We start from the raw sequence: 27392 nt of genomic DNA, 5'->3' as shown, positions 1-27392 counted from the left end.
TTGCATGCATGAAATTAGAAACTCAAAATCGTGCCTTGAAGGGGGTAAACATGAGTTTATGGTCCATGAACATTCATGAACTGTAAACACCCAACAAAGGGGTTTTTGATGCCCCAAAACCGTCCCAATGCTTGGATATTAACCTAGAAACATGCATAAATGACCTAAGGACCCCAAATCACGAAATGGATGGAATACCCATGATTTTACTGCCGTAAACTCATGGGTTTATGGTAGTAAACTCCCCAAAAAGGGTCCAAGGACCGTAAACTCCAAAAAGTGGGCAATTCATGCCCTAACCACTTCATAAACCCTTGAAATCAACCCTAGAACCTTTCTTAGTGAGGCATGAAGCTTAAAATCACACAAATACATCCCTCCCATGATTTTACATCCGTAAACTCATGGGGGAAAGGTTCCCTCAACCGCAAACTCACCTAAGGTGAGTAATTGAGGAGTAAACTCCATAGTGGGACCTTACAGTCCTTCGTTGCAACCCAATAGCCTCCTAACACTTGACCAAAGAGTTTTTCTTCACATTAGGATGCCTATATGTGTTTAATTAGTGTCTTAGTCACTAATTCCATGTAAACATATGTCTTCATATGTTACTAGGGTCATAAAGTGTGTTCAAGTCAACACTTGACACCAAGCGCTCATCCGACACTTCCACCTGATCTACTCACTATAGGTGAGTTCATACCCCTTAATTAAACTTTTGAATGTTTTTACATGTTTTAGGGGGGATACAAGTTAAATACAACAAGTTATAGTATCAAATCATATGTGATTTATAACTTGAAATCAAAAAGGATTATTCTATACCTTTAGCTACTTGTCAATAAAAATGTTTTAGATAATTATTAAACACATTTTCTATGTTAAATTGTTATTAAACTATTTTCAAACTGTTTTTAAACTAATTTTCTTTTAAACTATATCTACACCAATATATTTATATAAGTAAGACTTGAAGGACTTAGGACCGATAGCTCGCCTTACTTCCTGTTCTTGTTTGATTGTGGTCTTAGGGTATAATGTTATTTGTCCGACTGTCGTTGAATTCTTAATTATATATCATATATTTGTGTTAGATATGAAAGTCTTTATCTTATTCAATATCTTTGTAAATCAAAAGCATGAAATCCCACACTCTATTTAACTATAATAGGTATAGTTAAGACTACTGCTCGTTACCTCTATCCCTATGATACTCACTATAATTACTACTATTACAAGTTAATGCATGTTAAAGAGAACACTCTATATAATATACTTAAAGTTCACTATACTATAATACAAGAGAATACACTAATCCAGAATATGACACACTATCCCTCTATACGGCACTCTACTGCGCAAACACCATGTAACCAGAGCTTCCCGTAAGGAAAGCAACACTACGTGTATATATCTATACAGGACGGACGCTATTACATCCCGACTGCTCACTATAGTCCGAGCCGACTAGGCCCATGGGTGAAAAAACATCGCTACACTACGTATGACCAGGAAGGCCATCGAACTCTCTATTATCACTCAGTTAGGTTACATGAGAAATCACATTCATATCGAAATCAATACACTAAGAATTAAACTCTAAGCTAACTTCCCGAAGTAAATAAATATATTACTAATTGAAGTTTGCAACACTACTATAGCCTATTAGTAATATCTTTCCTCATATATTTTACTTGAATGAAAACTATTACCTTATTTTTATAACTGGTAGTTTCAATGGAAATACTTTTACACACTCGAAGAATTAAACTTACAAATGCTCAATTCTGGAAAATAAAGGATTTTCTAGTGGTTTTTATTATTCTCAAACATTAACTATAGTTTTTATATTATATGATTACAAACACTTTTATACAAGCAACGACACTAAATTCTTATGACCTCACTAGCTTTATGCTGATACTCGTTTTCAAAATAACTTGTATTCTCAGGTAAAAAATAGACAGGTACTGGTGCATCTCTTGAGAAGATGGAGCATATACAAGACCCATCTTTTATTTTTGTTTATACTTTTGGTGTCTATCAACTGTACAGAACACGTTTGTAATTAAAATTATTATGCAATGGTTGTTGTCGCTTGTTTTTACTATTACGCAATTGTTATGATACTGTACATGACATCCTCCACCTCAGAACGTATTCCGCCGTTCTCGGTTTTGGGGTGAGACATGAAGGTCTCTCCCTAGAAGGGTGTGACCCGCTTTAGGAACAGGGAGAAATTAGGTCCCCGATACATCGGACCGTTGAGGATCAGTGCCTGGGTTGGCAGGTGGCATATAGACTATAGCTACTAGAGGAGCTTAGGCAGATCCATAGCACTTTCAATGTATCACAATTACGAAAGTGTGTATTAGATGAGGAGGCAATAGTGTCCTTGGATGACATACAGGTCGACGAGCGCTTGAATTACTGTAACGCCCGCGTTTCCAAGCTAGGCATTATCCTTGATGTAATAGTCTAGGTTAAACCATGTAACTCTTTTAAAGTATTAATGATGAAATATTTGAGTATTATGTGAATTATGTGAATCATGTGTTTATTTTCTTAATTATTATAATTTAATGAATTAAGAATAAAATAAGCGTCAAAATTAAAGTATGAGATAAGCCCAATATCTTTGCATAAAGATGTAGTGGTTGAAACAAGAATTCCGAAGATATAAAGAATGCCAAAATCCGAGTTATAACGAAGAAGTTATGACCTGTTGAAATTTCGCGGCAGAACCGGCAACGCTGAATGACGTAAAAAGTGAAATTTACGTTCGAGCAATATTTAGCCTTAGTTATCTAAACGAAAGTCGTAGATTTCATTAAACCAAGACCGTGCATAAAAAGAATGCTCAAATCTGACTTCGTATGAGGAAGTTATGATTTTCTGAAGTTTCGACTTGGCAGTATGCAGCCCGAATCCTCGATTTGAGATCGAGCGGTTTATAGCCAAAACAATCTAAACGGGAATCGAAAATCTCATTGTTAGCAGCGAAACGATGAAAATTTAGGCAAGAACGGACGTCGAACGAAGAAGTTATGAATTTAGAACGAAGTTTTCCTATCCCGGCCTACTAAAATTAAATAATAAAAAATAAATTCAAAATTAGTAGACGGAGTCTAAACAAAAGTTGTAGAGCGTAGTCTCACCTACACATGGATATAAAGAACGTTGAAAACGGAGCTCGTATGAGAAAGTTACGCAATTTAGAAGTTTGACGAGTCAAATTACACCGAGCGTAATTTGAGTACGCCCAGTGTACTCAGAAGGGTGCAAGTTGCCTGACCAATACTCGAGTACCACCAATTAACGCATGCAGTGATGTCAAAGTACACCCAGCGTAATCCTAGACCCCCAACTTATAAATAGAAACCAAGATCAGCCATTTTCTCTTGTTCAAACTCTTTCTTCTCTCTAGTTTTTGCCTCGATTTACGTGCCGATCATATCCCAAAGCCCCGGTATCATTCCCGAGCCCCGAAGCAAGATCCGAAATCCCGAGGATCCCGAAGAGCGTTATTCCCGAGCCGAAGCCCTGCCCGCAAGGAGCCCAGTTTTTGTGAAAATCTTCCAGATCTATGGAGAAACACTACTTCTGCAAGCTGTAGTGCTGTCCGATCATCTTTTGATCAAGTGAGTGTGTAGTTACTTTCTTCCAACACAATATTATGAAGTATTTTATATAAGATACGTGCTATGTGTATATAATTTGTTGTTATAGGTGTCAATGCATATTCACTCTCTTCTATCTCATAGATCTGATTAATTCTCTATGAAATACGTGTTATGTGTGTGTGCCTCATCTGTTATGTGGAATATGTACTGACTAAAGCATGTTATATAGGTTTTAAACTATGTATAAAAATAAATATTTTTATCTACTAATATGTTGGGTAGAACATTGGTAGATAGTTGATGTGTGATAAACAGATGAGAGGCCTCGATGTTGTTTGATTCAATCATCTAGCGGAGTTTAGATGATGACCACAGAATTTTCTAGACAGTCTTGTGGAACACTAGCAGGCTCGCCACCTGTAGGTGTTAATGAACTTGGGTGTTCATTCGCTGTACTCCATCCCCCCCCCCCCCGGTTGCCTTATTTGACATATATTGACAGGAAACCCCCAAAGCATGTGTTGTCGCCCAATGAAATATTCTTAGATTAGGTCCCTTGAGAAAAGTGTTTAGGGACGTAAAGTGAGGATAACGGGAATGGGTAATTGGGTTTTTGTTGGTTGATGAAATTAATATAATTAATTATTGTGGGTTGAAAACCCTATATGCTCACCAGGCTCCTAAGCCTGACCCACTCAGTTTCTTTGTATTACACGAAGTGGCGCGAGGGCATAAGATGGATAAATCATCAAGTTGTTTTGTTTACAAGTCTGTATATGTATATATTTGCTGAATGACTTGTAATGTTATCGTTTATGCTTATGATCTGTATCGGAACATGACATCCTGGTTTTTTATTATGAAATGAAATTATATTTCTTTGTGAAACATTTTGATAAAAATCTATTTTATCATGTTTTATTTTTGGGAACAAATTACGCATCTCTTTTAAAATCAAAAGGATTTACTCTGAAAATGTTTAAAAAGCATGAATGAAACCGGTCGTTTCTGGCAGAGATTTTGGGGATGTCACAGTTGGTATCAGAGCATTAGTTTAAGCGAACTAGGAATTTGTAGGATTTCTAGACTTAAACTTAAAATGCTAAGTGAAATTTTGAGATGTGTGTCTATGATATTTTAGACACGAGCACTAGTTTATTTTAGGAAAATTGCCTAAAATGTTTTTATGTGCTAAATGTTATATGTTTGCCATATATGATATTATTTGTTCGGATCTATGATCTGTTGGCGACCGGATCTGGAAACCTTATGTGTGTAGGATTCTAAGTGTACGTCTACAATATTAGAATTACCATGTAAACGTTTTGGAGTGATAAGGATGATTTAATATCTATCATGAATAAGGATGTAATTTCACCTTATTCGGTGTGTAGATCAAAAATCGTGAGAACAAGAAGTGGAGTTGGAAATGTTGATGAAAACAGGAATCAACCACCAGTGATTGAGCAAATACCTGTCGTAGCAGCAGCACCTGAGCCGATAACAATGGCTGGTGTACAATTAATGATTCAAACGATGTTGGATCGTCAAATGGAGGAGACTAGGCGGTTGCTTCAACAGAATCGTGAAGAACTGTCAATTCAAATGGAAGAGCCTGAATTAAATGAAGGGCACTTGGAAGGTGGAAACTTCAGTGGGTCTGTTGGTCAAGCCAACCCACCGATAGTTAGGAAAAACAACCATGATGGAAGGAATAATGGAATAGGATGCAAGTACAAGGACTTTCTAACTTGCAAACCATCAACCTTCAATGGAAAGGAGGATCCGATTGGAGTTATGGATTGGATCTCATAAATGGAGTTGGCCTTCATGACTTGTGGCTGCAGAGGCAATTTGCAGACTATCTATGCAGTGCGTCAGTTCCGAGGCGGAGCCGTTCGTTGGTGGAACACTCTAGGGAAGACTTTAAGCCCTAATGAGCCACTGCAACTGACATGGGCAGAATTCTTGGTGCAGTTCAAGCGCAAGTTCTGTTCGGCACAAAATTTGTTGGAGTTAGAGAACAAGTTTCTGACATTAACGAAAGGCAACATGTCAATTGATGAATACACAAACGCTTTCACCTATACGATGGAGTTTGCTTTGTGCATCGTGCCAGATGAGCTGAAAAAAGTTGATCGATACGCAAAAGGACTTCCATGGGAGTATGTAGTGCCAGTGCGTCAGACACCTACTCTAGAGGCAGCTATTTGGGCTGCCAAGTTTGTTAAAGACATGATCAAGGGAAGGACCGCCGACAAGGTTGAAGTTGGCGAAAAGTGAAAATTTGAAGGAACCTCAAGTTCCAACATGAAAAGAAAATTTTCGAAGTCTGATTCGAAAAAGTTTGGAGGAAAAGGAAGTGAAGCAAAATGGTGTGAGAAGTGCAAGAAAAAGCATTTTGGAAAATGTAGTGAGGATGTAATCTGCTACAAGTGTGGAAAAATTAGGCATTTTGCCAATGAGTGTCCGAACAACAAAAGGTTGTGTTTTGGTTGTAATGAAGAGGGGCACATTTTGAAAGACTGTCCGAAGAAGAAGGAGGCAGCGAAGCCTAACATTCCACCAAAGCTGAAGGTGAGAGCCTTCCAGATGATACTTGAGGCTACGAAAGATGAAGCTGATGTCGCTTCAGGTACCTTTCTTGTTAACGAACTACCTGCTCAAATTTTGTTTGATTCTGGAGCCAACTACTCCTTTATTTCGCATGAGTTTGGTAGAAAACTAGCGTTGCTTGTTGATAGACTAGATAATGCTTTATTAGTCGAAGTTGCTAGTGGCAAGTTCGTACCTGTTAGCCATCGTATGAAAAAACATCTTAATCGACCTAAATAGGAATAAGTTTCACGAGGAGTTATTGTCTATCGAACTTAATGGTTTCGACGTCGTTCTGGGAATGGATTGTCTTAGCGCCAACGATGCCGAGATTTTATGCAAGAAGAAGATAGTTAAAGTAAACCCTCCTGGGAAAGATTCGTTTATGGTGTATGGGGACAAACGCAGAGTAAATTCTTGAATCATTTCTCTAATGAAAGCCATAAAGTGTTTGACCAAGGGATGTACATCATATTTAGCATTCGTAGTTGATGCTAAGAAGAAAAAGAAGGTGATGCAGAGTATTCCAGTGGTGTGTGATTACCCGGAAGTATTTCCCGAAGATCTTCCTAGATTACCGCCTAATCGACAAGTGGAATTCCGTATTGACTTGTTACCAGGAACCACGCCAGTTGCAAAAGCACCTTACCGATAAGCACCGACGGAGATGAAGGAGCTGATGATGCAACTTCGGGAGTTATTGGACAAAGGTTTCATTAGACCTAGTTCATCACCCTGGGGAGCTCCGGTGTTATTCGTGAAAAAGAAATATGGAAGTATGAGAATGTGCATCGATTACAGAGAGCTGAACAAGGCAACAATAAAGAATAGATACCCTTTGCCAAGGATTGATGACCTGTTTGATCAATCGCAAGGTTCGAGCTATTTCTCGAAGATCGATCTAAGGTCAGAATATCATCAACTAAAAGTGAGAGAGAAGGATATCGAGAAGACTGCGTTCAGAACACGATATAGACACTATGAGTTCTTGGGTATGTCGTTTGGACTAACCCATGCTCCAGCAGCATTCATGTATTTAATGAATAGGGTTTGTAATCCGTTCCTTGATAAATCCGTGATAGTGTTCATAGATGACATTCTGATTTACTCGAAAAGCCAAGAGGAGCATGGAAGATACTTGCGAGAAGTGTTAGAAGTTTTGAAGAAGGAGAAACTGTATGCGATGTTTTTCAAATGTGATTTTTGGATTCGTGAAGTCCAATTATTGGGTCACGTGGTCAACCAAGAAGGGATAATGGTTGATCCAGCAAAGATTGAAGCTTTAATGAAGTGGGAACAACCGAAAAGTCCCACAGAGATCCGAAGCTTTTTAGGATTAGCCGGATATTACCGAAGGTTTATCCAAGACTTTTCTTCGATTGCTACTCCATTAACATCTTTGACCCACAAAGGAGATACTTATGCTTTGAGTGATAAGCATAAAGAAGCATTCGAGAAGCTAAAGAAGAAGCTATGAGAGGCACCGATACTTTCGCTACCTGATGGAGTTGATGACTTCACTGTCTATAGCGATGCGTCTGGGGTTGGATTAGGTTGTGTTTTGACCCAAAGAGAAAAGGTGATAGCATATGCGTCTCAACAACTAAAGGATCATGAAAAGAATTACCTGACTCATGATTTGGAGTTGGTAGTGGTAGTTTTCGCTCTGAAAATATGGAGGCATTACCTCTATGGCACAAAGTGCAAACTTTTCACTGATCATAAGAGTCTCCAATGTCTCTTTAATCAGAAAGAATTAAATATGAGGCAATGACGCTGGCTAGAGTTACTCAAGGACTACGACTGTGAGATACTTTACCACCCCGGTAAAGCTAATGTTCTCGTTGATGCTCTCAGTCGGAAGTCAATCTTGAAAGAAGGAGGCCAAGAGCATTGAGAATAGATGTTTTCTCGACCATTGTGGAGAGTATAAAGAAAGCTCAAGAGGAAGCTTCTGAGAAAAATGACCGAAAGGAGGAATGTTTGGGCAAAACGTTGGTGTTTGGTACAAATGGTCATGGACTAAAGGTATTCCAAGATCGTATTTGGGTACCTAAGTTAGGAGGAATTAGAGATCTTTTGATGGAAGAAGCTCACAAAACCATGTACTCGATTCATCCTGGCAGCACTAAAATGTATAGGGACCTAAAACCCTACTACTGGTGGCCAACGATGAAGCTTGATGTTGCAAGGTATGTGGTCGAGTGTGTGATTTGTGCGAGAGTTAAGACACAACATCAGAAACCATATGGGAGTTTAGAACCTTTACCTATGCCTATGGGTAAATGGGAAGACATTACGATGGATTTTGTCACTAAACTACCCAGAACGAAAAGTGGTCACGACATGATTTGGGTGGTCGTTGATCGATTCACTAAGAATGCGCATTTCATAGCAGCCAGGAGAAATGGTCTATGGATAAGCTTGCAAATTCATATGTAAAGGAAATTGTGAGGCTTCACAGTGTCCTATTAACGATTGTGTCAGATTGTGACAACCGTTTCACCTCAAGGTTTTGGAAAAGTCTACAAGATGAAATGGGTACCAAGTTGTGTTTAAGTACAACTTACCATCCACAGACTGATGGTCAGAGTGAAAGAATGATACAAACACTTGAAGATATGCTGAGAGCATGTACCCTAGAATTCGTAGGTAACTGGGACGAACACTTACCTTTAGTAGAATTTTCCTACAATAACAGTTTCCACTCGAGCATAAAGATGGCACCTTATCAAGCTTTGTACGGACAAAAGTGTCGTATGCCGTCTTGTTGGCTTGAGGCTGGAGAAAAGCAGTTTATGGGACCCGAGATGGTCCATCAAACCGCTGAAAAGTTGAAAATAATTAGAGAAAGAATGTTAGCAGCTCAGGATCATCAAAAGAGCTATGCTGACAAGAAGCGAAGGTCGATGACCTTCGAAGTTGGAGATTCGGTTTTGCTTACAGTCTCGCCATGGAAGGGACTTATAAGATTTGGTAAGAGGGGAAAGTTGAGTCCAAGGTTTATTGGACCGTTTAAAGTTCTTCAGAGGATTGGGAACCAGGCTTACAAGTTAGAACTACCAGAAGAACTGAGTGGTATTCACAACACTTTTCATGTGTGTTATTTGAGGAAGTTCATGGTAGAAGTTCCTGATATAATTCCAATTTCTGAATTGAGATTTGATGAAAACAAGAGGTTAATTGAAGAACCGGAGGCAATTGTTAACTGAAAGACTAAGAAGCTTCGATGCAGGATGGTTGAATTAGTGCTTGTCCGTTGGAAACATTCGAATGGGCCAAATCTCACTTGGGAAACGGAGAGTGACATGTTGAGTCGCTATCCGCATTTGTTTGTTGATGTGTGATTTCGGGGACGGAACCATCCTAAGGGGGAGAGAATTGTAACGCCCGTGTTTCCAGGCTAGGCATTATCCTTGATGTAATAGTCTACGTTAACCCATGTAACTCTTTTAAAGTATTAATGATGAAATATTTGAGTATTATGTGAATTATGTGAATCATGTGTTTATTTTCTTAATTATTATAATTTAATGAATTAAGAATAAAATAAACATCAAAATTAAAGTATGAGATAAGTCCGATATCTTTGCATAAGGATGTAGTGGTCGAAACAAGGATTCCGAAGATATAAAGAATGCCGAAATCCGAGGTATAACGAAGAAGTTATGACCTGTTGAAATTTCGCGGTAGAACCGGCAACGCTGAATGACGTAAAAAGTGAAATTTACGCTAGAGAAATATTTAGCCTTATTTATCTAAACAAAAGTCGTAGAGTTCATTAAACCAAGAACGTGCATAAAAAGAACGCCCAAATATGACTTCGTATGAGGAAGTTATGATTTTCTAAAGTTTCGACTTGACAGTATGCAATCCGAATCCTCGATTTGAGATCGAGCGGTTTATAGCCAAAACAATCTAAACGGGAGTCAAAAATCTCGTTATTAGTAGCGAAACGATGAAAAGTTATACGAGAACAGACGTCGGACGAAGATGTTATGAATTTATAACGAAGTTTTCCTGTCCGGGCCTACTAAAATTAAATAATAAAAAATAAAGTAAAAATTAGCCGACGGAGTCTAAACGAAAGTTGTAAAGCGTAGTCTCACCTACGCGTGGATATAAAGAACGTCGAAAACGGAGCTCGTATGCGAAAGTTACACAATCTAGAAGTTTGACGAGTCAAATTACGCCGAGCGTAATTTGAGTACGCCCAGCGTGCTCAGAAGGGTGCAAGTTGCCTGACCAATACTCGAGTGCCACCAATTGACACATGCAGTGACGTCAAAGTACGCCCAGCGTACTGAGTACGCCCAGCGTAATCCCAGACCCCCAGCTTATAAATAGAAACCAAGATCAGCCATTTTCTTTTGTTCAAACTCTTTCTTCTTTCAAGTTTTTGCCTCGATTTGCGTGCTAATCATATCCCTAAGCGCCGGTATCATTCCCGAGCCCCGAAGACAGATCTGAAGTCCTGAGGATCCCGAAGAGCGTTATTCCCGAGCTGAAGCCCTGTCCGCGAGGAGCCCGGTTTTTGTGAAAATCTTCCAGATCTACGGAGAAACACTACTTCTCCAAGCCGTAGTGTTGTCCGATCATCTTTTGATCAAGTTAGTGTGTAGTTACTTTCTTCCAACACAATATTATGAAGTATTTTATATAAGATACGTGCTATGTGTATATAATTTGTTGTTATATGTGTCAATGCATATTCACTCTCTTCTATCTCATAGATCTGATTTATTCTCTATGAAATACGTGTTATGTGTGTGTGCCTCATCTGTTATGTGGAGAACGTATTAACTAAAGCATGCTATACAGGTTTTAAACTATGTATAAAAATAAATATTTTTATCTACTAATATGTTGGGTAGAACATGGGTAGATAGTTGATGTGTGATAAATAGATGAGAGGCCTCGATGTTGTTTGATTCAGTCATCTAGCGGAGTTTAGATGATGACCACAGACTTTTCTAGACAGTATTGTGGAACACTAGCAGGCTCTCCACCTGTAGGTGTTAATGAACTTGGGTGTTCATTCGATGTACTCCATCCCCCCCCCCCCCCCCGACTACCTTATTTGACATATATTGATGGGAAACCCCCGAAGCATGTGTTGTCCCCCGATGAAATATTCTTATATTAGGTCCCTTGAGAAAAGTGTTTAGGGACGTAAAGTGAGGATAACGGGAATGGGTAATTGGGTTTTTGTTGGTTGATGAAATTAATATAATTAATTATTGTGGGTTGAAAACCCTATATGCTCACCAAGCTCCCAAGTCTGACCCACTCAGTTTCTTTGTATTACAGGAAGTGGCGCGAGGGAATAAGATGGATGAATCATCAAGTTGTTTTGTTTACAAGTCTATATATATATATATATATATATATATATATATATATATATATATATATATATATATATATATATATATATATATAGATATATATATATATATATATATATATATATATATATATATATATATATATATGCTGAATGACTTGTAATGTTATCGTTTATGCTTATGATATGTATCGGAACATTACATCCCGGTTTTTGATTATGAAATGAAATTATGTTTCTTTGTGAAAGATTTTGATAAAAATCTATTTTATCATGTTTTATTTTTGGGAACAAATTTCGCATCTCTTGTAAAATCAAAAGGAGTTACTCTGAAAATGTTTAAAAAGCATAAATGAAACTGGTCTTTTCTGGCCGAGATTTTGGGGATGTCACAATTACATAGAAAGGTATATGGCCATACTAGAGAGGAAAGTGAAGGTTCTACGGAACAAGGAGGTACCTTTGGTAAAGGTACAATAGGAGCACCGAAGGGGATCTGAGTGGACTTGGGAGCCAAAGGCTAAGATGCAGGAACATTATCCGGAGTTGTTCACCAAAGCGGACTTCAAGGACAAAGTGTTGTTCAAGTGGGGGAGAATTGTAACACCCCAAATCTTAGGTATAAACTTTACAACATTATATTTTCATTTTGAAAGAGCTACTCGATGATTTAGATGCCCTGACTCGTCGAGTAGGAATTAATTTGGCCGCGTGTTTTGAGTAACCAACTTGGCGAGTTGGAGGACATGACGCGATGAGTTGGATCTGGAGGATGAAACCCTAATTTCCAGAATTTTGCAGCCTATTTAAAGGGTCATTAGCCTCCCTTACAGCCCCCTTGAGCTTAGAAACCCTAAATCGTGTTTTCTCTCCATAATTATGTGTTATTAAGATTGGAAGGTGGATCTTGGTGAGAAGAGCTTGAAGACCAAGGAACTTGGAGCAAGGAAAAGTGGTGGATCTGAAATCTATTCCATTTTAGCATCACTTGAAGGTAACTAGTCGTTACCTTGAACGTCATTCTATCTGGATCTCTTCATGCTTGAGATTAGGGCCATTTTAGCTTAATTGGTGATTTATTTCAGGTATTGGCCATTATCTGAAGTTGCAACTTCAGATCTTGGCTCATCTTGGTTCTTATATTCATAAAGCTTTAGTCTTTAGCCAGATAATGCCTTTTCCTTACTTAGAACCTCTTCTTTAGCTTGATTTTGGCCATTAGCACCTTGCATGTATGTAAAGTTTGGAACTTTATGTAAGAAGTATGATGTAGGAACTCAGATTTGTAATATGGAGCTTTGGGGTGGCTTATAAGCATCTGAATGGAGAAAGGATTGAAAGGACTCGACGAGTTGCATGGCCAACTCGGCATGTCCGATGAAGATTAGTATTGAGGGTTTCTACGTGAACTCCGCGAGTCAGCGGGATGACTTGACGAGTCAGTTAGGGTTTTCTCGACTGTGACCACGCATGGACTCGACGAGTTGTCTGGAAACTCAACAAGTCAATTGGGGGGTTTCATGAATTCTCGAGTTTTGGAAGGACTCGATGAGTCAGTGATCTGCACTCGACGAGTTGGGTCAACATGGACTTTTAACCTTGACTGTTGACCATAACTTTGACCAAAGGGTTGACTAGTTTGACTTCTGGGAGTATGTTGGTAATTTGGAAATTTATGGAAATGGTCTTATGGTAAATATAGGTGGTGGAGTTCGTGGCTGTGATTCGAGAGTTTGAGCTTATCACTTCAGTTCGACAGTTGTGAGGTGAGTTATCCACACTATACAAAGGGGTTGAAGGCACCAATGTCGGCCCATTGAATCTGACATCCTAGTAGTTGGTCTTATGTTGAGTATGAATTAGTTATGCATGCTAGTTGTTATACCAGTTTCATAGATCTGTAGGACTACCTGTGTTACTACTTGATTATTTGTATGTGCATCAGTTATGTTATATGTCGACATGTTATGTGGGATGGTTTCAGGTTGTACAGCTCCGTGCGGTTGCCAACAAACCCTAGAGTATTATAGATATGAGCTGAGGGTCGGCCAGGGCATGTTAGACTCATATTGAGGAATCAAGAGCATTCCTGATATAAGTTGAGGGCTGGGCAGGGCATGCCAGACTCGTACTGTGGGCTTAGGAGCATTTTAGATACGAGCTAAGGGTCGGTCAAAGCATGCCAGACTCGTACTGTAGGCTCGGTGGTAGGCCAGATGTGAGCTGTGGGCCCGGAAGGCAAGTCAGACTCATATTGTGGGGGTAGGGGTAATCCAGTCTTTAAAGTTGTGGACCCATTACATGTTGTTATTTGTATATGTGCTATTTGTTATGTATCGGTATTTTGGGGGAACTCATTAAGCTTTGGGCTTACAGTATCAGTTTTGGTTTCAGGTACCTTAAATGATCGCAAGAAGGCAAAGCGTGATCGTAAAGCACCTCACATTTTATGACTATGTTTATGGGATCCTCTGATATAGAACTGTTTTGAAAACAAATTTGTAATAACTATTGGTTTCTAAATGTTTTTAAAAAGTTTAAATTTGACATGATTTTTATGGATGTACATGTTCACATCTGGGTAACTATTTATTTTTGTAAATCTACGTACGAACTTTTGGAAGCGTTCACATATGACCATTATGACCGTCTGTAATAGGTTACATCCGGTCATAAACGATCATAATGGTCATATGTGAACACTTTCAAAAAGTTCGTTACCTAGATGTTTAAAAAAAATAGTTACCCAGATGCTAGCATATCGAAAATGTAAGAGTAAATTACACGAATAGTCCCTGTAGTTTGGTGAATTTGTGTTTGGTCCCTAACTTATTTTTTTTAACTCGGATGATCTCTATTATTTATTTTTCTTTTGCGTTGAGTCTCTGTCTTAGCTGAAAAGACTATTATGTCATTTTTAATTTATTTTTTAATTAATTTTCTTATTTATGTATTTATTTTTTATATATTTTAAAAAAATAATAGATCCCACAAACCCAATAAAAATGTTATGGTGTTTGTTCGCCGAAGTTAAATGACAAAAAAAAGGACGATGAAAATGTCGATGTCATTAAAGATGAAAATAAAATAGAAGTTGGGGAGAATGAGAGATGTGATGGTAACTGCTGGGATCCAACTTAAATATATCAAATATGATTTCAGGTTTAGGGTGATAAAATACATATATATATATATATATATATATATATATATATATATATATATATATATATATATATATATATATATATATATAGGGTCTATTAGTTTTTTTTGATATATAAAAAATAAATACATTAAGAAGAAAATTAATTAAAAAATAAATTAAAAGGGCAAGATAATGTTTTGAGGTAAGACAAAGATCAAACGTACAACAAAAATAAAAAATAGGGATCATCCAAGTTAAGAAATAAATTAAGAACCAAAATCACAAATTACCCAAACCACAAGGAAAATTCGTGTAAATTACTATTACATTTTTCGTTATGTTCACATTTGGCTATATATATATATATATATATATATATATATATATATATATATATATATATATATATATATATATATATATATATATATATATATATATATAACAAACTTTTTAAAAATATTGGCATATGACCATTATGACTTGTTATGATCTAATATAAACTAGTGCAGTTAATCATAATTGTTATACGTGAATACTTTTAAAAAGTTAGTTACCTGAATATATATAAAAAGAGTTACCAAGATATAAATAAATCGAAAAATTAATTACCTTAATAATTCTATTTCTTAATCATACCTTAATACTTTCAAAAAGTTTGGTATCTGAATTTATATAAAAAAACTTACCAAGATATAAATAAACCGAAAAATTAATTATCTTAATAATTATATTTCTTAATAGTTCCGTGGATGAATTTAATCGTATTAAAGATAATACGAATGACTTGAAAGTGAGGTGCGACAAGATAGTTGGCTAAGATACTGAGTGTATCGGATTGGATCATGCGTGAACATGATAACGGCCTAAATGCTTACTTAAAAGTTTTTGTCACGACAACATTTTTTTTTTTTTTGTCTACGAACTTTCTCAAACAAGTAAATTAATTAACTTATTGGAAAATTTTAAAACGTTTTTTCTTTTCAAAGTTGAATTAATAACCGGTTATAGTGATTAATATATATATGAAAAGTTTGAAAATACAGAAATTTTAGAAAAATTTAAAGGAAAAATCTAGTTCTGAAATGTTTAATAAATTAAAGTATCAAGTATGCAAAAAATGAAGTGACCTAGGTGTCTTGGATAAGTGATATAGTGTTTTTTTGAACAAGAACCTTTATTTAATGTAGAAAAGGAGATCGGATGATAACGTAGTTATGTTTCACATCTATTTCTTTAATGCGTTTAAACAAAATAAAACATTTAGTGTTTTACGTTTAAACTCTCATATTTATATCAATTACATTATTTTAGTATACCTAACATAGTTAATATCAGTTCACATGATTAAAATAATTCTTATAATTATTATTTTTTATATATACTTTTTGTTTGTTTTTTTAATGGCAAATTAATCTTCTTCTAAATTATTCTTAATTTCACCCATGTTCAAATAAACTTCGAACTCTCTCAATGTCAAAAATAATAATAATAATAATAATAATAATAATAATAATAATAAATAAATAAATAAATAAATAAAACTTAACACTAAGATTGTCAAGATCGGGATCCTATCTAGGATCGTTTTTGGGTTTGCAAAATCGGGATCGTAAGATCGGGATTGAGACCCTAAGATCCCACAAAATAGAATATATGGAAGATATGGTGGATAACATATTGACCCATGTTCAAATCCTAGCACCACTCAGCCCTTGTGGTCATGGAGGTTCGTCTGCAGTGACTCCAGGGCATGAGCCAAAGCTTTATGTTTGGAGCGGGGGATTAGCCGGTACGCGAAAGCTGGCCCGACAACCCTCGTTAGGGAAGTTTCATTTAAAAAAAAAAGAAAAAAAAATTAGTTTATAATATTTAATCATGAAAAATATTTCAAACATTTATTTTTCTTTCAAAAGTTATAAAAACTTCAAAATATTAATCATAAGTTACAATAAAAAATGATAAATGGTAGATTGGTAAGTGTAAAAGACATAAAATGTTAAAAAAAATTCATTTGCAAAAAAAAAAATAAAAAAAAAATAAAGGAAGGTAAGATCGGATCGGATCTCGATCCTACGATCCTACCTACGATCTTACGATCCTACCTGCGATCCTACTCCAAATACGATCCTTTTACGACCCGGATCATTTTTCATAAGTAGGATCGTAGGATTGTACGATCCTACGATCAGGATCGCGATTTTGACAACCATGCTTAACACTGTTAAGCTAAGAACCATTTAATTAGACTCAATTATTTATGGAAATTCATTTAAAGTAAATAGTTATGTAATAAATATGATTGAGTAAATAATTATGTAATTAATATGGCTCCATGAATGTAAATATCTCAATGCTTATTCGTATTATTAAGTGAGGATTGTTTCTATTTAGATGTTTTTCTTAAAAACTTATGGCAAGTAAAAGTAAGATAAAATTATATGATTAGTCCAAGTTGTCTATCAAAATAGACATAGTATCGAAAATTGTTGTATCTCCTGTGCTTGTCTGATCCTTTTACCATGATTAAATTTATTTATTAATTTATTGTATTTTTAAAATTTAAAATAATCTTTTATCAAAAAAACACATAACCTTAACTCTACTCACCATCTTTCACCTTCATTTCTTTCTCTCTCAAGAACCACAAATGTAGTTAACCACCACCACCACCGATCTTATTTCAGCCACCGCTAAAGACTAGCCACTCACCGGCCTTATTCCGATCACCGCTAATGTGCCACCATCAGACTCCCATCCTCCTTTGCCGCTCTACACCGTCGCCTACACAACGTCACCTCTCTACAACCTCCTCTATCGCAACGGATCTCAATCAGGAGCGTCGCCTCCACCATCGTTTGCCGTCACTATCACTTGCATATGAAAGTGTTATTCTTCAAACACACACACACAAACAAACACACTTGAACACACACACACACACACTTAAATGGTGCTATTCTCCACGAGATCAGCGTTTCCAGATCTGAGATAGTGAGATGTTCATGGTGGTTGTTCTAATATAATGGCGACGTTAGAGTTTGGATAGGCGGCGTCGGATGAGGTGAAGATGGATGGAGTTTGCCGGTGGTTGAAAGGTGGTGCCGGTGTTGTTTATTGAAAAAAGATGGGTGAAAATGAACACAATGTTGGACGGATTTCTTGATAGGTTTTTTTTTTTTTTTTTTTTTTTTTTTTTTTTTTTTTTTTTTTTGCAATCAACTAAAATTAAAAGCCATTTAAAAAAAATATAAAACCAAATCAAAAAGAAAACAAAAACATCTTTTTACAATTAAAAAGAGCCAAAATGACTGGACCAATGTTTAAAACAACAGTAACCAAGTGTTTTAAGTGTCATACTCAGCATAGTTTTCTACACGTTATTTTTACCTCACCCTTCAAAACTATGAGTGTCATACATACTTTTCTACAAATAGCTTAATTTTGTCTAAAGGTAAATGTATATTTCTTAACGACTCATTTGACTTTTTTTATTTTTTAGGTTATCGATCAGGGTGTCCATAGTTACCCTAGACTTCTTTCAACATATAAACACCCGTATACGACTTAATGGATCAATAGCATCGCTATCAAAGAATTATATATTGTCTTTAACAATATCTATCATTACCATTCTTTACTAAAGAATGAACTTGAATTACTTTCATCATATAAAACAAACTATTTCATTTAAAAACATCTAACTTACTATCGATTACAATTCACTAAGTCCACATAAACCAAGCACCCCTCTCCATGAGGGACATTAAAGTCATTTCACATGTGTACATAAAACAACATCTCATTTTTTTCAATCTGAAACTTCTCTTGCTTTATTCGCGGATATAACAGTAAGAAGCAAATAACAAATTGTCGATAAGAAACTCAAGATCAAAGACGCCATTACTTTGTGACAGAACTTCCCGAAGTTGTCACAAATCGGCATCCAACCTGCATGGTTATTTCCATATTTACCCACTTGAGCAATAGCAGCCGCAGCTCCAAATCCACCAACCATTAATGACGTCAGAATCTATGCAAAAAAACAAATACTAAATAATATTAACCAACCAACAACAACAACAACAACGTTATACAAGTTCGAAAGATTATGTTGTTGGCCCCACATTCCTAGGTAGGACATTTGTGGTTCCAAAATGGCACAGATTCTTTGGAGTTTAGGTATGGGGAAATTACGTTTGTGTCTAGCCACATGATATAACCCAAAACAAGAAAAACTCAACCACATAATATAGTTTCGATCATGATCTTTGTCTATCATAAATGCAGAGCTAATTAATCTTGAAGAAATGATTGTACTATATGTTGTTAAGGTTTTTTTAACTGTTGGGGAAAGTTATAAAACTTTTTAATGAGATTATTTATGGAAATTACTTAGTTATCACGTTTGTCCCTTAAACTGCGAAAACGAAGGATCATCGACATTACCAGATCATGTATAAACAAGAAGAAATAGTTGACGGGGTTGGAGAACTTCCGGCCGAGTGAGAAAACCGGCAGCAACGACAAGAGAGACAAGACTGAAGCAACCACGTTCATTATCGTAAAAAACCTGGCAACAAAATCAAACAAACGAATTACTTAAAGAACATCATCGTAACCACAATTTGCAGTTGAATCAAGAGACAGAAGTGGGTACTTGAAGGAGGGGTTGTAGGTGTAACGAGCGTCGAGATCGGTTCCGAAAAGCACTTTGGACTGCCGGCTATTGAACATCAAACAGGCGGCGGCAATTGAGGTGCCGGCGGCGACGATTCTGAGCCAGATTTGGGAGGCAGTGAAGCAGAAATGTGAGACTGGGGAGGGACTTGGTCGGAGTTTGGAAACGGTTGTGTTGACATTTTCAGTTTCCATTGTTAGTAACTTAGTTTCTTCGGAAATGGAGATGGAGAGGAAGGTGGAGTTGCGGAGGGTATTTATAAGGAACGAAGGAGGTTTTGGGGGTGGTTTTGTCGAATAAAAAGACTAACGTGGGTGAGATTAATATGGCGAGAGTGGTCATGATTTTAAATAGGGAAAATACACATTCCAATTTTAAAATTGTTAAATCTTTGTCAATTATGATTGGGTTATTTGGACAGATTTTTATTGTAATGAATATATTTTTGTAATATTTCCGTTTTTATTCAATTTAACTTTTTACTATTGACGATCCATTTAACCTAATAAAATTTAGTTCATTATATTTTGAAACACATATATGAATAGTTAAGAATTACCAATTATAAATTTAAAAATAACAAAATATAATAGTTAAAAAATACATTAATTAAAAATTATAAAACTTAAAACATAAAATATCTAAAAATACGTTAATTAAAATACGAAATTAAAAATACATTGATATAATATTTCTTCAAAAGTAATCATTAATCTATTAAAAAAATAGATTTACTTTCCTTTTGCTTAAACTGTTTACTAAGTTTCCTAATTTATATCATATTATTTATTTAAATTTCAAATTTTAAAATTTTTATTTTAATTAAATTAAATTAATAACATTAGAATAAAAATTAAAATAAAATTAATACATATTACAATTTGATATAGTTTCATGTATTTACTTAAATCAACGATTATAATTTTATATAACTAAAAAATATTTCTTAATTAACAATTCAATTAAAAAAATTTATTAATAAATTTGAATTTTTACTATGAAAGTTTAATTAATTTTGTAACTTTACGTGATTTTTACGGACTATAAACTATTTAGTAATAAATTTGTAAATATAGACTCCTTATAAGATTTTATTTAGATTTATTGATTAAAAAAACGACACATAAAGGTATGATAAATAAAACAATACAATAACCAAAATTATGATTAATTTAAAAATATGATTATATCGTTTTATTGTATGAAAGTTAATTGAAAAAGAATGTAAGTATTAATATATAAGGGAAATCGAGTAATCTAACAACATTTTAACTAACAAACAAACAATATATATATATATATATATATATATATATATATATATATATATATATATATATATATATATATATATATATATATATATATATATATATATATATATATATATTTGGAAAACTAACCATTATATCCGTAATGACCATTCATGACTAGATCTTAACCGACCAAGCTCATTACAGTAATCTAATCTATATGTGTTGGGCTTACACCGACAAAACCGGAATAGGCATCCCAAAAGTGGAGTTACAAAGCTCTTCTTACCATAATTTTAGACTTGGTTTATTAAGCTTATCGATAATGGATTTAACAAATCAGGTTTAATTTTTTAAGCTTATTGATCATGCATTCATCAAATCAAGTGTAGTTTTTTAATCTTATCGGTCATTGATTCAACAAACCAGGTAAGTTCAACTATTTTATTTACTATAATTTGCCTTTACAAACAATTTTTCGCATTTGAGAGTGTGTATATTATGTCCGGAATACGCAAAACAAGTCTGAAATATGTAATATGTGTATTTTATTTAGTTAGGGACACATATGCACCATATAAGTACATTAAAATGTGTGTAACATGATTTTTAGTGTGGACCAAACTCTTTCTTAGCCATTAGAAATGATTCCATAATGGTATTATCACTCCGGAATACGAACAACGGAACCCAAAATACGAAGATCCAAGTATCTGGAATGATGATGTTTCAGAATGACGCTCTGGAATAACAATTCAATATTTGTTTATTTTGATTTATGATATTATTAAATCAATTTTGATATTTATATGCATTAAACCAATAACTGTATTAGTCTGAAGGTCAATTTGTGTGGATGTCGTTAAAAAAATAGTTATTATAGACAAACAAATTGTATTCTATTTATTAGAGCTTTCGAAAATGTGCCAAATATATGTAAAACTAAATTCAGATTTTTTGTTATAAATATATTATAATTTTATGGTAATAGATTATAATTATGTTGGGATTTTCTTTGGCAGATAATAATAACCAGATGTAGAAAACAAAACAAATAGTAAACCACCAAGAGCACCTATAAACTTAAGAAAGAAATCAGAAAGCGTGTTAAAACTAAAATTGAAAGCATAAAAGCATATAGAACTTTGAAAGATGGGACTGGAGTGAATTTAAAGAAAACTGTTATTTTAGACTAGTTGTGTCTTTATAGTTTTTTTATGGATATTGTTCTGCAAGTTGTTCTTAATTTTGGAAGATTCTCTTTCTTTAATACGTATTTTAATATTGTTTAATTTCAGTCTCCAACATCCGGTAACTCGATTGATGATGATGAATTGCCAATAGAATATGAAATATGTAACACCCCAATTTTCATATATAAATTATATAACAAATAATCGTTCCAACATCTCCCAAGATCGAATATGAACTTGCTTATAGACTAAATTATAGCGGAAGCAAAATAAAAAAAAATATAGAGTCTTCAACCGAAGAGCTTCGGGTGTTACGTCCTTGCAGAATTCCTTTGTTGCCTTCTTGATTAATCCTCCTCCTTGTCCTTTCCCTGCCACTAGCTAAATAGTTTCCTGGGTTGCGCACATTTAAAGTTTCTAAATGGGTAAGCCTAAGGCCTAGTGAGTTCGTGTTGCACATATATGTCCATTAATTAAAAAAAACGAAGTAGTTTTATCATATAGTTACAATAAATCATACAACAAATATATCACTCGATGATATAATTTAGGGGAACGATTAATTATCCAGAGAAAGAACCAAAGATTCATTTCCCTTCTCCTTGAGACAACTAATCATCCATTGTACTCAAGTATTTTAAATATCCAAGGAAATGAGTATAAATCTCAATTCCCATCCCCGCCGATCACACATATTCGTCATGCTCACGGCGATTAAACACCCACCCATTCCCACTAAACATGTCACCAAAAAAAAAACACGCACCGTAGATAACAAATCCAAAATAACATACACATTCCCACTAAACATGTCACCAAAAAAAAAACACGCACCGTAGATAACAAATCCAAAATAACATTTTGTATGCAACCATACTTATCATAAAACATACTATCAATAAATAAATAAAAACAACATAATAAACGCATGACAAACATTTATGTGCGAGCAACCACAGAATACGAGAAAATTCACCTTGATGGTGTTAGTCTTAACCGGATGTCGTTACGCTACCCGCAGACATGCACCCTACGTTTAACCAACAAGTTTCTAAGGTTGTAATTCTAGAAAACATCCTACGTGTTTGTTTTGGTTCCATCACACATATGTCTCCTTTGGTAAACCAATAATTATTTCATCATATAAAACAAAATGTGCATAACAACTTTAATAAAAAAATATTATTATCTTTTTCTTCATTTTCTTTTCATGTCATCATTCCCATTTAATGAAGTTTTACCCGCAAAAGATTTAATACTCAGATGTCAAAATAATTAAACCTTAAAACAAAGACTTTGTTTGAATAATAACAATAAGTTATATTAACATCAATATAAAATAGCAAATTTAAAATAACAACCATTTGTGTGATGATGTACAAAACTAAAAATTGTCAAATTATAAAAACTGGAGGGACTATTTTTATATTTTTTTGTTATGATACACCAGTAACACATTTGTTACCTATTTGTAAAAACTAAAATTGCCAACTTATCAACAATAGTGGGACCATTTATATAAATATCATTTTTATCATTTGAAACATTAAGAAAACTGTTTCAACAAAATATCCATATTCTTTTCTTCTTTACCCGAACAATAAAAACGTTTTCGACCATTTTATCACAGTAAAACTTAAAAACTGTTGTCAAATAAAATTTATAAAACCACCGTTAATCATCTCCATTTCATACTAACATATTTATATACTAAATCTTGAATAACTTATTATAAAGCAAGTTTAAATTCACCATTTCTTTTAACAAAACATAACATTTGTTTTTCACCAAATTCGATTATTCCTTGGCCAAAAAGAGACATAGGATTGAACCAAAATACATACTAAAATCCTATAAACCCACTCAAGCAACTTAATCAAACTCAAATCAAAGAGACATACCTTAATTTCTAAAATAGCTTTGAAAACCTTCACGAACTTCAAACCCTGATTTCTCTTTCGTTTCCCCAACCTTTCTTGCGCTTTTTTGTGGGCATTACACTCTATTTCTCATGCCTTTTATAATGCCCAAGTTTGTAACCTTTCTAGTTAACCCAAAAGTCCAAATTTATGACACTAATCAAAGTGATGGGTTTTGGTATTAAAATTATATAATTTCTCTATTTACTTCTACTTAATCACCATTATATTATTTTAATAATATAGTCAAATTATATATATTTATACATTTTTTTTTAGTTTGAGTTATCATAAAATATTACGTCTTAAAGGTGAACAACGATGTCTTTTTGATACGATTGCTTTAGAAATGATTCGTGATTATCAACGTGCGAAACATCGAATGGTAATACTGGAAATCTCATTACCGTCTTTTACGGTCATGGAGCATAGAAAAGTAGCATTGTATAACATGCAAATGCTCATCATTACGTTGTTTGAAGATTTACGATAATTTGTGAGCACAATGGACATCATGAATAAGCACGTAGGATAAGTGCAACAATAGGATAACGAATGGAAATTACTGATAATGGGTTCACCTAATATAGACGTACAGGAAATTGTGTGAAAATCATATAGAGACTGCTAATTTGCACATGATGCAAGTTCCCAATTTTCCTGAAAATGTACTTCAATTTCAAATATTATAATGTCGTTTTAGACTTAATTATGTAAAAGAAGTGGTAAGGTTTTCTAAAATGTCGGTGCTTTTCATTAACAATCGTATAACGATCATTATAAAATCTAATACATACTTATATTGGTTTCAAAAAATTAGGAAATTGTAAGAGATACATATTTTGTTCGCGGTCGATAAAATCTCCTCTTATTCTAACAACAGTTGTCAAACGGTCTCGTTCTACCCAAAGTTCATCAATATTTGCATGTGTATATTATTTAGTTTTAGACATATATGCACCATATAAGTACATTAATATGTGTGTAACATGATTTTTAGTGAGGAACAAACACTTCCTTAGCCATTAGAAGTGATTCCATAATAGTATTATCACTACAGAATACGAAGAATGGAACCTGAAATATGAAGATCCAAGTATCTTGAATGATGATGTTCCGGAATGACCCTCCGGAATAGCAATTCAATATTTGTTTATTTTTTTTTATGATATTGTTAAATTAATTTTGATATTTATTTGCACTAAGCCAATAAATGTATCATTCTGAAGATTAATTTGTGTGGATGTCGTTAAAAAATGGGTTTTATAGACAAATAAATTGTATTCCATCTATTAGAGCTTTCGAAAATGTGCCCAATATATGCAAAACTAAATTCAACTTTTTTATAAGTATAATATAATTTTATGGTAATAGATTATAATTATGTTGAAAGTTTTCTTTGGTAGATGAAAAAACAAGATGTAGAAAACAAAACAAATAGTAAACCACGAAGGGCACCTATAAAATTAAGAATGAAATATGAAATGGTGTTAAAACTTAAATTGAAAGCATATAGAACTCTGAAAGATGGGAATGGAGCGAATTTAGAAAAACCTATTATTTTAGACTAGTTGTGGCTTTATAGTTTTTTCTTTATGGATACTGTTCTGCAAGTTGGTCTTAATTTTGGAACATTCTCTTTATTTAATACCTACTTTAATATTGTTTAATTTTAGTCTCTAACATTCGGTGACTCGATTGATGATGATGAGTAGCCAATAGAATATGAAATATTACATCTTAAAGGTGAGCAATGATGTCTTGTTTAGGGGTGGCAATCATCGACCCAACTCGTAACCAACACTGACCCAACACCAACATAAACGGGTTTCGGTTTAGATTTTTGATCCACCAACCCGTTTATTTCATGGGTTGGCTTGGGTTACCAGTTTGGGTACACGGATTAACCTGCCAACCTGATAATATATATATATATATATATATATATATATATATATATATATATATATATATATATATATATATATATATAATTTTTAAAAAGTATATTTAATTATTTGTTAGTTTTGAATATTTGATTATCGTTGAATCATTTTCCAAATTTGAAACTGCAAAACATCTTTGAGTCGACTTAGCATCCCCTAGCCCCTAATAAAAAAGAAATTCAGTCTTCAGTCTCTAAACTCACGAATCCATGTCTCCCGTCTTCGTCGGTTGAGGCATCGAGTCATCGACTGTCACAGTGTCGCACACATACCACTCGTCTTCTCGTCATCCAGCTGTCGCGCACAACTCGTCGTCGTCTCTCATGTTGATGGCTTTATGTTTATGACTTTATGTTGAATATTTAAGATTTTCTGACTTCATTTTATTTGTATTTTTTAATTTAATTTTAAAATGTGTTTCTTATTAAATGGATTATATGGGTTGGGTTCGACCCTCTAACCCACAAAACCATGAACCCATATACTTACACGGGTTATATGGGTTGGGTTAGATTTAAGTTTTTAACTTGCCAACCCACCAACCCATATATATTATATGAGTTGGGTTGGTTTAGTATATTTTGACCCGCCAACCCATGACCCGCCAACTCAAACCCAACCAATTGCCAGGCCTAGTCTTGTTGATATGATTGCTTTAAAAATGATTTGTGATTATCAACGTGTGAAACAACGAATGGTAATATTGGAAATCTCATTACCGTCTTCTGCGGTCGAGGAGCATAGAAAAGTAGCAGTGTATAACACGTAAATGCTTATCATTACGATGTTTGAAGATTTACGACAGTTTGTAAACATAATGGACATCATCGAATAAGCACGTAGAACAAGTGCAACAATAGAAGAACGAATGGAAATTGTTGATAATGGGTTCACCCTAATTTAGACCTACATGAAATTGTTTGAAAATTATATAAACACTGCTAATTTGTACATGATGCAAGTTCCCACTTATCCTGGAAATTTACTTTAATTTAAAATATTGTAATGTCGTTTAAGACTTAATTATGTAAAAGATGTGGTAAGGTTTTATAAAATGTTAGTGCTTTTCATTAACATTCATATAAAGATCACTACAAAATCTAATACATACTTATATTGGTTTCCAAAAATTAGGAAATTGTAAGAGATATATATTTTGTTCGCGGTCGATAAAATATCCTCTTATTCTAACAACATTTGTCAAATGGTCTCGTTCTACATGAAGCTTATCAATCTCCGCATTTGCATCTTAAATCCACTTCTTATCTTATTTGACTTTTTCATAGCTTCAGCAACCCATTTTCCTATTTTATTTACTTTTCCTGCTAGATCGTCTGCACGTTGAGTGAGTGTCTGACTTATTTCAGAGTCCCTTTTGTTTGCTTCTTCAACAACCCCCATAGCTTCGAAAATATCATCATACATTTCATCTGAGTGTGGAAAATCAAGGCCTTCCGGAAACAGGTTAATATCTGAACAAACATAGCAATCTTCTTCTTTTTTCATAATGCCAAATACCAAACTCATATGAAGTCATTCTCAAGTTTTTTCTATGTTTACGATGTATGATAGTTGTATATTAATAGAGTGAATTTGTAATAAATTTTACTATGTCCGGAATCTGTATCTGAAATGTTGTGTCCAGAATGTGGTGTGTGGAATGTGGTGTCTAGAATGTGTATCCATG

At 34.4% G+C, this 27392-nt stretch overlaps 1 protein-coding gene across 1 annotated transcript; it reads right to left on the bottom strand.

Annotated features, from left to right (window-relative positions):
* Positions 1-18383: 18383 nt before the first annotated feature.
* On the bottom strand, positions 18384-19697 carry LOC145042615 (CASP-like protein 1F2). The gene is made up of 3 exons (XM_078991068.1): positions 19374-19697; positions 19163-19286; positions 18384-18746 (listed from the first exon to the last, which is right to left on the bottom strand). The coding sequence occupies exons 1-3, from the start codon at positions 19586-19588 to the stop codon at positions 18525-18527; spliced, it is 561 nt and encodes a 186-aa protein (XP_078847194.1). The 5' UTR covers positions 19589-19697; the 3' UTR covers positions 18384-18524.
* Positions 19698-27392: the final 7695 nt, after the last annotated feature.

The sequence above is a fragment of the Lactuca saligna genome, chromosome 4 (assembly GCF_052625555.1).
Source record: "Lactuca saligna cultivar CGN05327 chromosome 4, ASM5262555v1, whole genome shotgun sequence".
NCBI lineage: Eukaryota > Viridiplantae > Streptophyta > Magnoliopsida > Asterales > Asteraceae > Lactuca > Lactuca saligna.
Note: the sequence above shows the minus strand (reverse complement) of the source record. Positions and strands in the feature narration are given on the sequence as shown.